General features: G+C 48.3%; 1 protein-coding gene and 1 pseudogene across 3 annotated transcripts in view; both read left to right on the top strand.

Annotated features, from left to right (window-relative positions):
- TDRD9 (tudor domain containing 9) overlaps nt 1-13356 on the top strand; it is a gene marked incomplete at both ends in the record, with an annotated part of 105368 nt that overhangs the window by 84661 nt on the left and 7351 nt on the right. For both annotated transcript variants that reach the window (XM_082848159.1, XM_082848158.1), the window contains 6 exons: nt 389-544; nt 2016-2086; nt 3833-3942; nt 4495-4591; nt 5791-5929; nt 11838-11956. In XM_082848159.1, coding sequence (XP_082704285.1) covers nt 389-544; nt 2016-2086; nt 3833-3942; nt 4495-4591; nt 5791-5929; nt 11838-11956 — 692 coding nt within the window. The remainder of the gene's footprint in view (nt 1-388; nt 545-2015; nt 2087-3832; nt 3943-4494; nt 4592-5790; nt 5930-11837; nt 11957-13356) is intronic.
- Nucleotides 8307-9299, top strand: LOC309967547 (large ribosomal subunit protein eL6-like; annotated as a pseudogene). The gene has a single exon. The product of its transcript is annotated as a large ribosomal subunit protein eL6-like (transcript).

Genomic DNA, 13356 nt, shown 5'->3' with positions numbered 1-13356 from the left:
GGGGCACGAACCCGTGTCCCCTGCATCGGCAGGTGGACTCTCAACCACTGCGCCACTGGGGAAGCCCGAAACTGACATTTTGTATACAAAAAATTCTTTTTCTCACTCTTTTCAGTTATTTGATGGCTGAAAGGTAGTAAAGGCTAATGAATTGAGCCTTTAATGCATTCTGTTTTATTTCTTTTGTTTGAATTTTAAAATGTACTTGAGAAAATTATCTTTTGAGACCTTAATAATCTAAAGATCACCTAAGAAAATTATCTTTTGATACCTTAATAATCTAAAGATCACCTAAGATCGCCTATGAAATACTTTGATTAGCTTGGAATAAAGTGCTTTTAGTACTGGTTTTCCTTTTAGCAAAATGAACTTTTCTTATTTTGTTCAGCAAAGCCATGAAGTTCTCAAGAGTCTCTTTTCCAAATCAGCAGAATATGTGACAGACATGTCCGTGCCATCCCCCTTGAAAGATGACAAAAAGTATCTGATCCGGATTTTGTTAGAGAGCTTTTCTTCCAATAAACTGGGTAACCCAAACTGCAAGGTAATTCATAGGAGTTATTTTAAAATACAGTTAAAATTAAAAAAAAATCATTCTACGTTTATAAGCTGAATTGTAGCTAGTAGTCATGGTGGTTTTTTCTTTACTGTTTTTTTTTTTAATTAATTTATTTTTGGCTGTGTTGGGTTTTCGTTGCTGCGCGTGGGCTTTCTCTAGTTGTGGTGAGCGGGGGCTGCTCTTCGTTGTGGTGCACGGGCTTCTCATTGCTGTGGCTTCTCTTGTTGTGGAGCACGGGCTCTAGGCACGTGGGCTTCAGTAGTTGTGGCACGTGGGCTACAGTAGCTGTGGCTCATGGGCTCTAGAGCACAGGCTCAGTAGTTGAGGTGCACGAGCTTAGTTGTTCCGCGGCATGTGGGGTCTTCCCGGACCAGGGCTCGAACCTGTGTCCCCTGCATTGGCAGGTGGAGTCTTAACCACTGTGCCACCAGGGAAGTCCCTCTTTACTGGTTTTTAGCTGTTACTTTTCTCACAATAGAGCCTATATTAGTAAGACCAAAACCCAGGGTTTAGTATAGAGCAATGCTTTGACTAGTTCTTCTTTTCTTCCAAAAAAAAAATTTTCTATTTATTTATTAATTAATTAGCTAGCTAGCTGTTCCAGGTCTTAGTTGCAGCATGTGGGATCTAGTTCCCTGACCAGGCTTGAAACTGGGCCCCCTGCATTGGGAGCGCAGAGTCTTAGCCAGTGGACCACCAGGGAAGTCCCATGACTAGTTCTTTTTTAAAACTAACCTTTCCAAAGGCGATGTTGAGTGAAAAAAATGCACAGCCTGAAAGTTGAGGATTGTATTTTATTCGGCAGACTTTCTGAGGACTTGAAGCCTGGGAGGCAGCGTCTCAGGTAGTTCTGAGGGACTGCTCCGAAGAGGTGAAGGAGAAGCCAGGATGTATAGGAATTTGCAACAAAAACCAGGCAGTCGGACAGCAGGCAACATTTTTCAGTCACAGCGACCAGTGCTTGTCTATCAGAGCAAGGGGAAGCACAGTGTGTGGGCTTTTGAGAACCAGCGTCAAGGCTTAGCTTCGTCCCGTGGAGGTGCTCTAGTCACTTGGCCCGTTTGGAGGAGGGCTGACAGGGACTCACTCTTACACTGCCCCAGCCTTTGGCTGTGGGGTCGTAGACCTGCTTATTTAACTGGAATAGTCTGCTGCCATGAAAAGAATACTTTCACTGAAGTCTTTGGCAGTGTTTCCTTTTTTTGACCAAAGTATGTGTATGTATTTATATATATAGAGAGAGGAAGGTTAGCGAAACCATGGAAGCAATCAGTTGCATACCAGAAAAATACCTCCTTTAAGGCATTTTTCTCCCATTAAATCTCAAAGATGTTATGACTGACGAAGGTGTAGCTTTTTTCCTTTTTTAAACTATGAGCTGGCTTTTGGATTTTTAAAATGTATGTGAAGTGACATTTTACTTACTGGTAACATCTTGTATATTTTATGTGTACAGGCAATACTTCATGGGCCTTTTAACCCTTATGAACTGAGGTGTCATAGTCTGACCAGAATATCCAAGTTCAGGTATGATTAACTTAAGTTTCCCATGAAGTTTTTTTCTCTGGTCCTCTTTTTACAGAGCTCATCAGAAACTAACTTTTATTTATACCTGACCTGTAGGAATGTGATACTTTTTCTGACTCCTTCCAGCTTCTCCACTAGCTCCAAATCTGCGGTTCCCATTCTCTCTTATGTGAAAGCCATTCTGTATAAGACATGTTGGAGTGTCTTTCATCAAAGCCTTCGTTTTTTCTGTTCTTACTGTAATTGTTATACATTCAGCAGGTCTGTGAGTGCCCCCTGTGTCCTGGGAGCAGCTGGGGAGAACAGTAGTGAACAAACACAGTTGGTGTCCTCCCCCAGATTATGGGTCCAGTGGGCAGAGGGTAGGACAGAGAAAGCCACTTATTTCAAGATAGGTTGATGAGGGTCTTGTTAGGGGCCATGGAACATTACGAAGGCATCTAAGAGGGGCCCCTGTCCACAGTCGGAAGGCCGTCGAGATTTTCCAGGGAACTCTGAGACCTGAAGCCTGCAGAGGAGTTAGACCAGGAGAAGTCCAGCTGTCAGGGCAGGCAGGGTGAGGGCTGGGTGGGGAGGATCCCAGTAGCAGGCATATGGGCCTTGGGTCACCTCTGAGGAAGTGGAGGGAAAGTGCGGGGGCTGCAGAGCCTCACGAGCCACGTGGGAAGCCTCACTGTGTGTACTTTATTTTTTAATTTTTTAAATTTTTTAGAAATTTATTTATTTATTTTTGGGCATGTTGGGTCTTCGTTTCTGTGCGAGGGCTTTCTCTGGTTGCAGCGAGCGGGGGCCACTCTTCATCGCGGTGCGCGGGCCTCTCACTGTCACGGCCTCTCTTGTTGCGGAGCACAGGCTCCAGACGCGCAGGCTCAGTAGTTGTGGCTCACGGTCTCTAGAGCGCAGGCTCAGTAGTTGTGGTGCATGGGCTTAGCTGCTCCGCAGCATGTGGGATCTTCCCAGACCAGGGCTCGAACCCATGTCCCCTGCATTGGCAGGCAGACTCTCAACCAGTGCGCCACCAGGGAAGCCCTGTGTGCACTTTAAATGGTCACTTCGGCTACAGGGTAGACCCTGGCTTCTCAGAGTCTCCTCCAGGACCAGCAGCAGACGCGTCCCCAAGAGCTTGTTAGAGATGCAGGGCTCAGCCCCACCCAGCCCTTTCGAACCTGCATTTTCACAAGGTGTCCAAGTGCTCTGTGAGCACTTGAAAGTGTGCAGAGCTCCAGCATGAAGGACGCTCGGGTGGGCGCAGACCTCTGAGGCTGCTCACACCGTGCTCCAGAGCAGGACCGCCGTGGACCGTGCCGAGTCCACGACGGGAGGTGCAGAAGCGGGCAGCTTTGTGAGAGCTTTCGGTGTGGACCCAACAGGCCGGTGCCTGATTAGAGCTGGTGATGGGGGAGGAGCGGGAGTGGAGGGCGCCCTGCTGGGCTCCGCTGAGGGGGGAAGGGGGCGGGTGGCCACGGCACAGAGGTCTGGGGCGCAGGTAGAGGTTCGGGCAGCGTCAGCACGTGGGTCCAGGGATGGCTGGGATCACACGAGGGGTGGAAGAGCGGAAGGGGTGGAGGACCAGTCCCAGGGCTCCAGCGTGAGGAGGCTCAGTGCAGACTGGGCCGTGGTGTATTGCGCTTGTTGGGCCTGTGTTTGCATGTTGGACTGTCTTTGAAATGTGTTCCTCGCGGGTTTGGCATCACTCACTGCCTCGCGGGTGGAGGAGCAGCCGTCTCCCGACAGCTCTCCTTTCAGGCGTGTTCGGATTGAGAAGGAGAGCATCAACTCTGTCATCATCAGCGACAGCCCCGAGGACCTCCACCAGAGGATGCTGGTTGCAGCTTCCCTTTCGGTTAACGCCACCGGTGAGTGAAGGCCTGCTGTCCCTGCGGTGTTGCTCTTCTCTTCTTCCCCTTGACTCCAGTTCCCGGAACAGTTTGTCTTGTAATCAGTGAACAGCCTCACGCCTGTGTGCCATGTTTTAGACTGTTCCCTGAGTACATTGGCTGGTGGGAGTTGAAGAACTGGAGCATCTTCACCTTTCCCGCTGTGCAGGGATGCGTGGATTGATTCCTTGGTCATCCATTCATTTCACTGTGCTTGGCCACGAAGGAGAGCAAATCCAAGAGCTTGGCCCAGGGACAAACCCGATAGCCTAAGGAGGAGAAAGGAAAGGCGAGAGTAACCAGACAGGACGGGTCCCCAGACGGGGTCAAAGCTTGAGCCTTAGGATAAGGGGTTCCTCTTGGGGTGCTGTGGGGGCCGACACCAGCGAGCACTTCTCTGCTGGGGCACATCTGTGGGGATGGACTCAACACAGGGAGGGAGGCCTGAGGACAAGGAGGAGTTGTGGGGAGGGAAGATGGCACACTCATTACGATGCGCCCAGCGCTGCCCTTGGCCGTGACTGTCCGCAGGGTCCACCATGCTGCTGAGGGAGACCTCGCTGATGCCGCACATCCCCGGCCTTCCTGCGCTCCTCAGCATGCTGTTTGCACCAGTCATGGAGCTCAGGTATGGGGTGATCCCTCGTCTTGTCCCCAGGCTTTGGTAAGATGCGAACCCAGTGGGAGAAACGGGGCCCCTCCCCCCTTTTGGAGAGAAAGCGCTGATGGAAAAGTGTCCTTGGCAGGTCTGGAGGCCGGCCGCACCTCCCCCAGCTTCTGTGTGGTTGAGGGAGGCATTATGGTTATTTGCGGAGCTGCGCTGAGACTCAGTGTAGAAAGAAGCTCAGAGAGCTGACAAGGACCTGCAGCCTCACACGGGAGCGTGGCTTGAAGTGGGGCAAGGGATCAAAGTGGAGGTGGAGTGGAGGCCCAGCATCAGCACCGCGCTGATGGCCGTCCTGTTGTCAATGGGCTGTGGTTGTGACACCAAGTCTCCTGGCACCGGTTGTCAGTGGGAAACCATGCCCGTCCCACTGGCGATGGTGCCACGAGGTAGACTGCAGCGGTGGCTCTTTCTCGTGCCAAGATGAGACAGGAACTCCTAGAGGCTTTAGTAAAGAGAAGTGTGTCAGTGAGCAGGGCTTGCTTTTTTTTAAAAATTAATTAATTAATTTATTTTTGGCTGCATTGGGTCTTCATTGCTGCGCGCGGGCTTTCTCTAGTTGTGGCGAGCGGGGGCTACTCTTCGTTGCAGTGCGTGGGCTGCTCATTGCGGTGGCTTCTCGTTGTGGAGCATGGGCTCTAGGCGCGTGGGCTTCAGTAGTTGTGGCATGTAGGCTCAGTAGTTGTGGCTCATGGGCTCTAGAGCGCTGGCTTCAGTAGTTGTGACACACAGGCTCAGTTGTTGTGGCTCGCGGGCTCTAGAGCGCAGGCTCAGTAGTTGTGACGCACGGGCTTAGTTGCTCCGCAGCATGTGGGGTCTTCCCGGACCAGGGCTCGAACCTGTGTCCCCTGCATTGGCAGCCGGATTCTTAACCACTGCGCCACCAGGGAAGCCCCTCAATATTTTCTAATAACCTATAGGGGAAAAGAGTCTGAAGAGGGATATATACACATACATACGTATATATATCCAAATTGCTGTGCTGTATACCTGAAACTGACACAATATTGTAAATCAACTATACTTCAATAAGTAAATAAATATATATATACTATCTGTATATATAAAATAAACTCAGGCTGCCCATTCAAAAAAACAAAAACGAAAAACCCCGTGGCTTAACAATTTTGAAATATTAACTTTTCTCAAAACTTTTCATTTAGAGTTGCTCGAGATGGCAAATGCTATACTGGAGTCCTCTGTGGCTTGGGGTGGAATCCGACTACAGGGGCCCCTCTCCTGCCGGAGCATGACATGGAGCTCGCATTTGACGTGCAGTTCAGCGTGGAGGATGTCATAGAGGTAAGGCTGCTGAGGTCATCATAGAGTGGGAGCTGCTGCTCGCTCTCGTTTTGCTGGTACAGCCGTTTAGCAACAGGAGCTGTGTCTGACGCCGTGCTTAAAATGCAGGCGCACACCTCTGGTCCTGGAGGTGCTCACTCTCCCTTGACCTGCCTGTTTTACTATTCTGTGCAAAGTAGATTCCTGACAGGTGGTGCTCTCTGAATTTCTCATTAGGTACCTCCCAGCACAGTAAGCCTTCCTGGGCAGTAGGACTGAACAGCAGGCAGCAAGACTGCCGTGCATGTCTACCCAGGCCTCACCCCAAGTCAGGACCAGCTGGACATCCTTGCTAGTTCCTGTTGGGGACTGAGGAGAGTCCTGCCCCACTCGGTCCTTTCCACACACACACGGTGGGGGGCTTGCTGGGCTGACCCTTGGGTGCAAACTCGTCTCTGCAGCGGAAGTACCTATGCTGGTCTGGGACCAGATCAGTGCACAAGTTAAGGCTGACCATTTAGAGACTTGGGTGACAAAGTAATTTTATAGCTTTTGAATTTAATAATGAAAAATTTGGGCTTATGTTTTATATGCTTTTGTTTTTGTATTTCATTGTAGTAGTAACTCAGTTCTCTTGCATTTTACAAAATGAGAGACAAAGCTGGTCTTTCAGGACAGCTAGCTTGGAAGCACTCCTCCAGAGTGCTAGAAGTTCCATGGCGTCGCTGAGGTTGGCATAGCTGTGCAGGAGGGGGTGGGGTGGGGGAGGGGCGCTGGATGAGGCCTGCAGTCTGGTCCTTTCTCCAGGGGGGCATGTGGCTTTGTTGATTGAACTTGACTGCTCTTTCATGTAAAGGGGCTTTGGGGCTTAAAAGTACTCCTTAGATCATAGACCTAGTCATGAAATGTGGAGCTGTAAAACTTCTAGAAGTAAATACAGGAGAAAATCTATATGACCTTGGGTTTGGCAGTGAGTTTGTAGATGCAATGAAGCATAATCTGAAAGAAAAAATTGATAATTTGGACTTTATCAAATTAAAACCTGCTCTGCAGAAGACCCTGTTAAGAGGATGAAAAGACAAGCTACACACGGGGAGGAAATATTTGCAAATATGTATCTAAGGAAGGACTTTTGTTCATAATGTGTAATGAACTCTTAAAACTCAATAAAATAAGCAACTAAATTAAATATGGATGGCAATAAACCAATGAAAAGGTGTTCAACATCATATGTCATTAGGAAAATGCAAGTTAAGATCTCAGTGACGTACCTCTGCAGACCTATTAGAATGGCTAAAATCCAAAAAACTGAAAATACCCAGTGCTGGCAAGGATGTGGAGCAACAGGAACACTGTTACTGCTGGTGGGAGTGCAGAGCGGGGCTAGTGTTTTGTGGAGGATAAGGTTCTTCAAAGTTAAACATACACTGACCGTAAGACCCAGGAGTCCTACTTTTAAGTATTTATCAAAGAGATTTGAAAACTTACATCCACATAAGACCTGTTTGTGAATATGGATTGCAGCATTCATAATAGCTAACAACTGGAAGCACTCAAGATGTCCTTCAGCAGGGGATGGACAAGCTGTGGCACAGCCGTATACAGGGGAGTACTCCTCAGCAATAAAGGGAGTGAGCAGTTGATTCCTGCAACAACGTGAGCGAATTTTAAATGCATGTGATTAAGTGAGAGAAGCCAGGACTCGGGGGCTGCAGATGGTATGATTCTATTCATATGACATTCTGGAAAAGGCCAGACTATAGGGACGGAAAACAGATTCGTGGTTCCTGGGGGCAGAGGAGTGATGGACCACAAAGGATACCACAGGGACTGGAGAGTGAAGGAGCTGCCCTGTGTGTGCTGCGGGGGTAGATGCATGGCTCTGTGTGCTTGTCAAAACCCGTAGTCTGACTACCAAATGTAAAATAGATGGCTAGTGGGAAGCAGCCGCATAGCACAGGGAGATGAGCTCGGTGACTTGTGACCACCTAGAGGGGTGGGATAGGGAGGGTGGGAGGGAGACGCAAGAGGGGGGGATATAGGGTTGTATGTATGTGTATAGCTGATTCACTTTGTTATACAGTAGAAACTAACACAACATTGTAAAGCAATTGTACTCCAATGAAGATGTTAAAAAAAACAACAACAAAAAAACAAAAAATCCCATAGTCTGGGGCTTCCCTGTTGGTGTAGTGGTTAAGGCTCCACGCTCCCAGTGCAGGGGGCCCGGGTTCGATCCTTGGTCAGGGAATTAGATCCCACGTGCATGCCGCAGCTAAGAGTTCGCCTGCCACAACTAAGGAGCCCATGTGCTGCAACTAAGGAGTCCACCTGCTGCAGCTAAGACCTGGTGCAACCAAATAAGTAAGTAAAAAAATAGTTTTTCCCATCTTGCAAGATGGCGGGTGAAAAGGCTGAGAAGCCAGATACTAAGGAGAAGAACCTGAAGCCAAGAAGGCTGATGCTGGTGGCAAGGTTAAAAAGGTGAAGCAGGTTAAGAAGCGGAAGCCTCACTGCAGCCGAAACCCTGTCCTGGTCAGAGGAATTGGCAGATATTCCCGATCGGCTATGTATTCCAGAAAGGCCTCGTACGAGAGGAAGTATTCAGCAGCTAAATCCAAGGTTGAAAAGAGAAAGAAGGTGAAGGTTCTTGCTACTGTCACAAAACCAGTTGGTGGTGACAAGAATGGTGGTACCTGGGTGGTTAAACTTCGCAAAATGCCTAGGTATCATCCTACTGAAGATGTGGCTTGAAAGCTGTAGAGTCACCGCAGAAAACCCTTCAGTAAGCACGTGAGGAAACTGCGCGCTAGCATCACTCCTGGGACCATTCTGGTGATCCTCACTGGGCGCCACAGAGGCAAGAGGGTCATTTTCCTGAAGCAGCTGAGCAGTGGCTTGCTACTTGTGACCGGGCCTCTGTCCCTCAATCGAGTTCCTCTGCGGAGAACACACCAGAAATTTGTCATTGCCACTTCCACCAAAATTGATATCAGTGGTGTGAAAATCCCAGAACGTCTCACTGATGCTTACTTCAAGAAGAAGAAACTGCGTAAGCCCAGGCACCAGGAAGGTAAGATCTTCGACACAGAGAGGGAGAAATACGAGATTACAGAGCAGCGGAAGGTTGATCAGAAAGCTGTGGACTCAAATTCTGCGAAGAATCAAAGCTGCTCCTCAGCTCCAGGGCTACGTCTGCTCTGTGTTCGCTCTTACAGACAGAATTTATCCTCACAAAGCAGTGTTCTAAACTTCTTACAAAGAACCTAATTAAATAATTGGGTCCAAAAAAAATAAGTAAAAAAATAAATATTAAAAAAAACCAACATAGTCCGTGCCCCATGAAAGAGTGGAACTCTGATATATGCAATACACACACACACACACACACACACACACACACGCACCCCCAACACCGACTAGGATTTGGGGGATAATTGCATCGAAGGGGGTGAGGGGAAAAGGAGCTTTGGAAAACACTTTTGACTGGAAATGGTAAGGCTCCTGTCTTCTACTTGGTAAAGTTGTTTCTCATGGAGTGCAAGTTATTTCTGAAACTCTGTGCTACTGGGCTTGAGCAACAGAGTAAATGGACGCAGGAGCCAGGTTTCTTATTACTAAACTTAGAGATGGACTTAGAAAGGAAGGCTAGAACACACCCTGTGGGACAGGGTGACTGAGAGACATGGTTCAGTAGGAATTCATGTTTAACTTACTGCATGCAAGTAAGTTACGTGTGTATACATGATTTTGTACACATGCACCAATAACCTAGCTCTCTGAGCGCAAGAAATGACGACACCCCAGTAGCCATGAACAAACCCAGGGCCCAGATTGCGGTTTCTGATAGGATTTTCCAATAGAAGGAACCAGGGCTCCTTGGAGAAATGGGCAGAGGAAACACAGGATGAGCCTGGAGCTTCCTGTAGAGCCAGGAAGTAACGAAGCACTCAAGAAACAGAAGTGTGCAGCCTGTCGCAGGGACCTGGAGGCCAGTGGCCAAGGTTGGGACAGAGCAACAGAATAAATCGGGGGGTATTGGGTTATAACTCACAGTGTCCAAAGGGTGTAAACAAGTGATTGAATAAACAAATGCGGACGAGGAGACAAATCTTCCACTCAGGAGAATTCCCAGCAGTGCCCAGGAGGTGGAGCTTACACCTCCCCTGTTCCCTCCTCCCCGCTTTGAGAGTGGACTAGACTTAGTGACTGGCTTCCACGGAGCCTGGCAGACACTGCCTCGGCTAAGTGGCCAAGGCCAGCATCACCAGTGATCTGTCCTGGCGATGGCGCACACGTCCTGACGGGACAGGATGAGAAGGGCCCCCACCTCTGTGGGGTTCTCCCCAGAACTCACCACCCCAACCTAATCATGAGAAAGGCGTCACATAAGCCCAGACTAGGGGGCATCTCACAAAATACCTGACCAGAAATCAGAACTGTCAAGGTCTCAAAAAACAGGAAAAGGCTAAGAAACTGCCCTGGACCAAAGGAGACCGGGGAGACGTGACAACATGTGCAGTGTGGTGGCCTGGATTGGGTCCAGGGATAGAAAGAGGACGTGAGTGGAAAAGGTGGTCAAATCCACATGGAGCCTGGACTCCAGTTAATAGTGATGTGCCCAGGTCAGCCTCTGAGTAGTGACAGATGGACTGCGGGTGGAAGGCGTTCGCGTCCGGGAGGGGTGCACGGAACGTCTGTTCTGTCTTCGCTGCTCTTCCTAAGTTTCAGATTACTCAAAGCAGAAGGTTCATTAAACACTATGGCACAGGCTGGAACAAAATATGGTACGTTGTTGCTCTGGGGGCACTCCTCAGGCTTCTGTGGGAACGTTGCAAACAGGGCGACAGCAGGGACCGAGAGGGGCGGAAAGGGTGAAGGGGTCAGGTACATGGTGACCGGTGGTAACTGGACTTACTGTGCGGTGTATACAAGCACCGAATTATTCTTTTGTACCCCTGTAACTAACATACTGTCATGTACCAATTGTACCTCAATTGAAAAAACACACACAAGGGACTTCCCTGGTGGTCCAGTGGTTAAGAATCCTCCTTCCAATGCAGGGGACGTGGGTTCAATCCCTGGTCGGTGAACTAAGATCCCACATGCTGTGGGGCAACTAAGCCCATGTGCTCTAGAGCCTGCGTGCCACAACTACTAAGCCCACGTGCTCTGGAGCCCGTGTGCCACAACTAGAGAGAAGCTCGTGCCGCAGCGAAAGACCCCACGTGCCTCAACTAAGACCTGATGCAGCCAAATAAATAAATATTAAAAAAAATTAAGGAAGAAAAGACACGCACAAAGTGAGAGGAACATATGGTCCTGCCTCGGTATCTGTGGGAGATTGGTTCCAAGACCCCCCTCAGATACCCAAATCTGCAGAAGCTCAAGTCCCTTATGTAAAATGGTGTAGTATTTGCATATAACCCGTGCACACCACCCATACATTTTAGATGATCTCTGGATTACTTATAATACCTAATACAATGTAAACCCTATGTAAATAGTTGCCAGTGTATGGCAAATTCAGGTTTTGATTTTTGGAACTTCATGGAATTTTTTTTTCCTGAATGTTTTTGATCCAAGGTTGGTTGAATCCACAGATACAGAGGGCTTACTGTGTATGTGATACAAGTAGATTTTGAACAGTGTAACCCCATGGGTTAAACTATTAAATTTTAGTAGAAGTTTAAAAAGTGTGCTTACACTGAAAAGTCTGAACCTTCCTTGCTGTTTTTTTTCTGTTATTGCTTCTTAAATTATTGATAGTGGTTATTGGTGTTATTTGTGTTGTTTTGATAATTTCTTCCAGAAACAATACTGATGATAATCATGAAAATATGAAATCTGAATGCTTATGAATTATTTAAATGTGGAGTGGAATTCAATTATAGAAGAACCATATGAGTACGTTGCCATTTATTTACAGATTAATATTCTCAGAGCCGCTATTAACAAGCTAGTGTGTGATGGACCAAATGGATCGATGTGTCTTGGGCCAGAAAGGATCACACAGTTGCAGGATAATGCTCGGCAGAAACTTTTAGGGTGAGTTGTGTGATGACAAGTTTTCTTTCTTAGCTGTCTAGATTGTGAATGCCTTGAATTGTTTATGAGACGTGATAGACTGATCCTCTGACGCGGGGCGGCAGCTAGAGGTGCCAGACGGAGGCACCAGCCACCTGTGTCCTGATCGTCTGCCAGGAGCCAGGCAGCAAGTAGGGGCGGCTTGAGAATGTGATAAAGAGACCCTTTCAAATGGCACAGGCAGGTCGGAGGGAAACCACAGTGGGCACCTCAGGGGCAAAGGGAGGGAAGGGGCCTGGGCTGTGGAGGCTGAGAGGCTGTGTGGAGAGGACCAACTTACAGGAGTGGGCCCCGCTGTCGCGCTTCCCCCTCCCCCTCCGACACTTGCTGGGCTCTCCGTTGGCCAAACCCAATCCGAATCCCTAGGACAGGGGCTCTCGTTGGTGCAGCCCGTGAGCCCAGGTCAGCCTGGACAGCTCAGAGGAGGCCGAGAAGGGAGGACAGACATGGGGCAGGAGCAAACAGAAGGCTCCCGGCACATCCAGTCCTGCGCGAGAACAGGGAGCAGTGGACACCTTTCAGAAAGGTGTTAGATAAACAGAGCTGCCTTAGCCTTTGTGATAAAGGCTGAAAATATTTTTACGTGAACTTTGTGTTGAAGTTTAACATACATACAGTGCACAGGTCATCTCAGTGTGTTTGCACGCAGTGAATGTGCCACGTGACCAGCAGCTGAGGGAAACCGTGTTATAAAACATAAGAAGTGCTCATAAAGCCAAAAGAAATCACCCAAAATGCATATGGGAAGGAGCGGCAGGTCACCAAGTTGGCAGATGCTCCCTGTTCTTACACAGCTCTGCTCCCAACAGCACAGGATGCCTTCTCGCCAGGAAGGACCAGTCACCTGGTGCTCCTTTGCCTCTCCTTATTCCCTCTCTCTCCACCCCCGACGAGGGTGGCCGTGTCCTGACTTGCTGTGCTCTGGGTAGGTGGGGGTTAGGGTAGCAGTTCAGTGGTTTTAGTAAGTTTGCGGACTTGTGCTAACCATCACCACAACTCAGCTTTACAACAGTTCTGTCATCCCCAAAAGTTCGCTTACAAATACCTTAGAACAGTTGTGGTGATAGTCACACAAATCTATAAATTTACTAAAATTATTAAATTGTGTACTTAAATTAATTAGTTCATGGTACGTACCTCAATAAAGCTGTTTTTAGAAACACCAGTTCTTACGTTTGTCAGCAACTCCTGTTCCTACCCCCACTCTGGGCAACCACTGAGCTGCTCTTGGTCTCCATAGATTTGCCTTCTCTGAAAATTTTATATAAATGGCCTAATGTTTTTTTAAAAAAAATCTGGCTTCTTTCATTGAGCATAATATGTTTGAGGTTCATCCGTGTTGTAACATGTTTGTTCTTTTT

The sequence above is a fragment of the Leucopleurus acutus genome, assembly GCF_964270905.1.
Source record: "Leucopleurus acutus genome assembly, chromosome: 1".
Lineage (NCBI taxonomy): Eukaryota > Metazoa > Chordata > Mammalia > Artiodactyla > Delphinidae > Leucopleurus > Leucopleurus acutus.
Note: the sequence above shows the minus strand (reverse complement) of the source record. Positions and strands in the feature narration are given on the sequence as shown.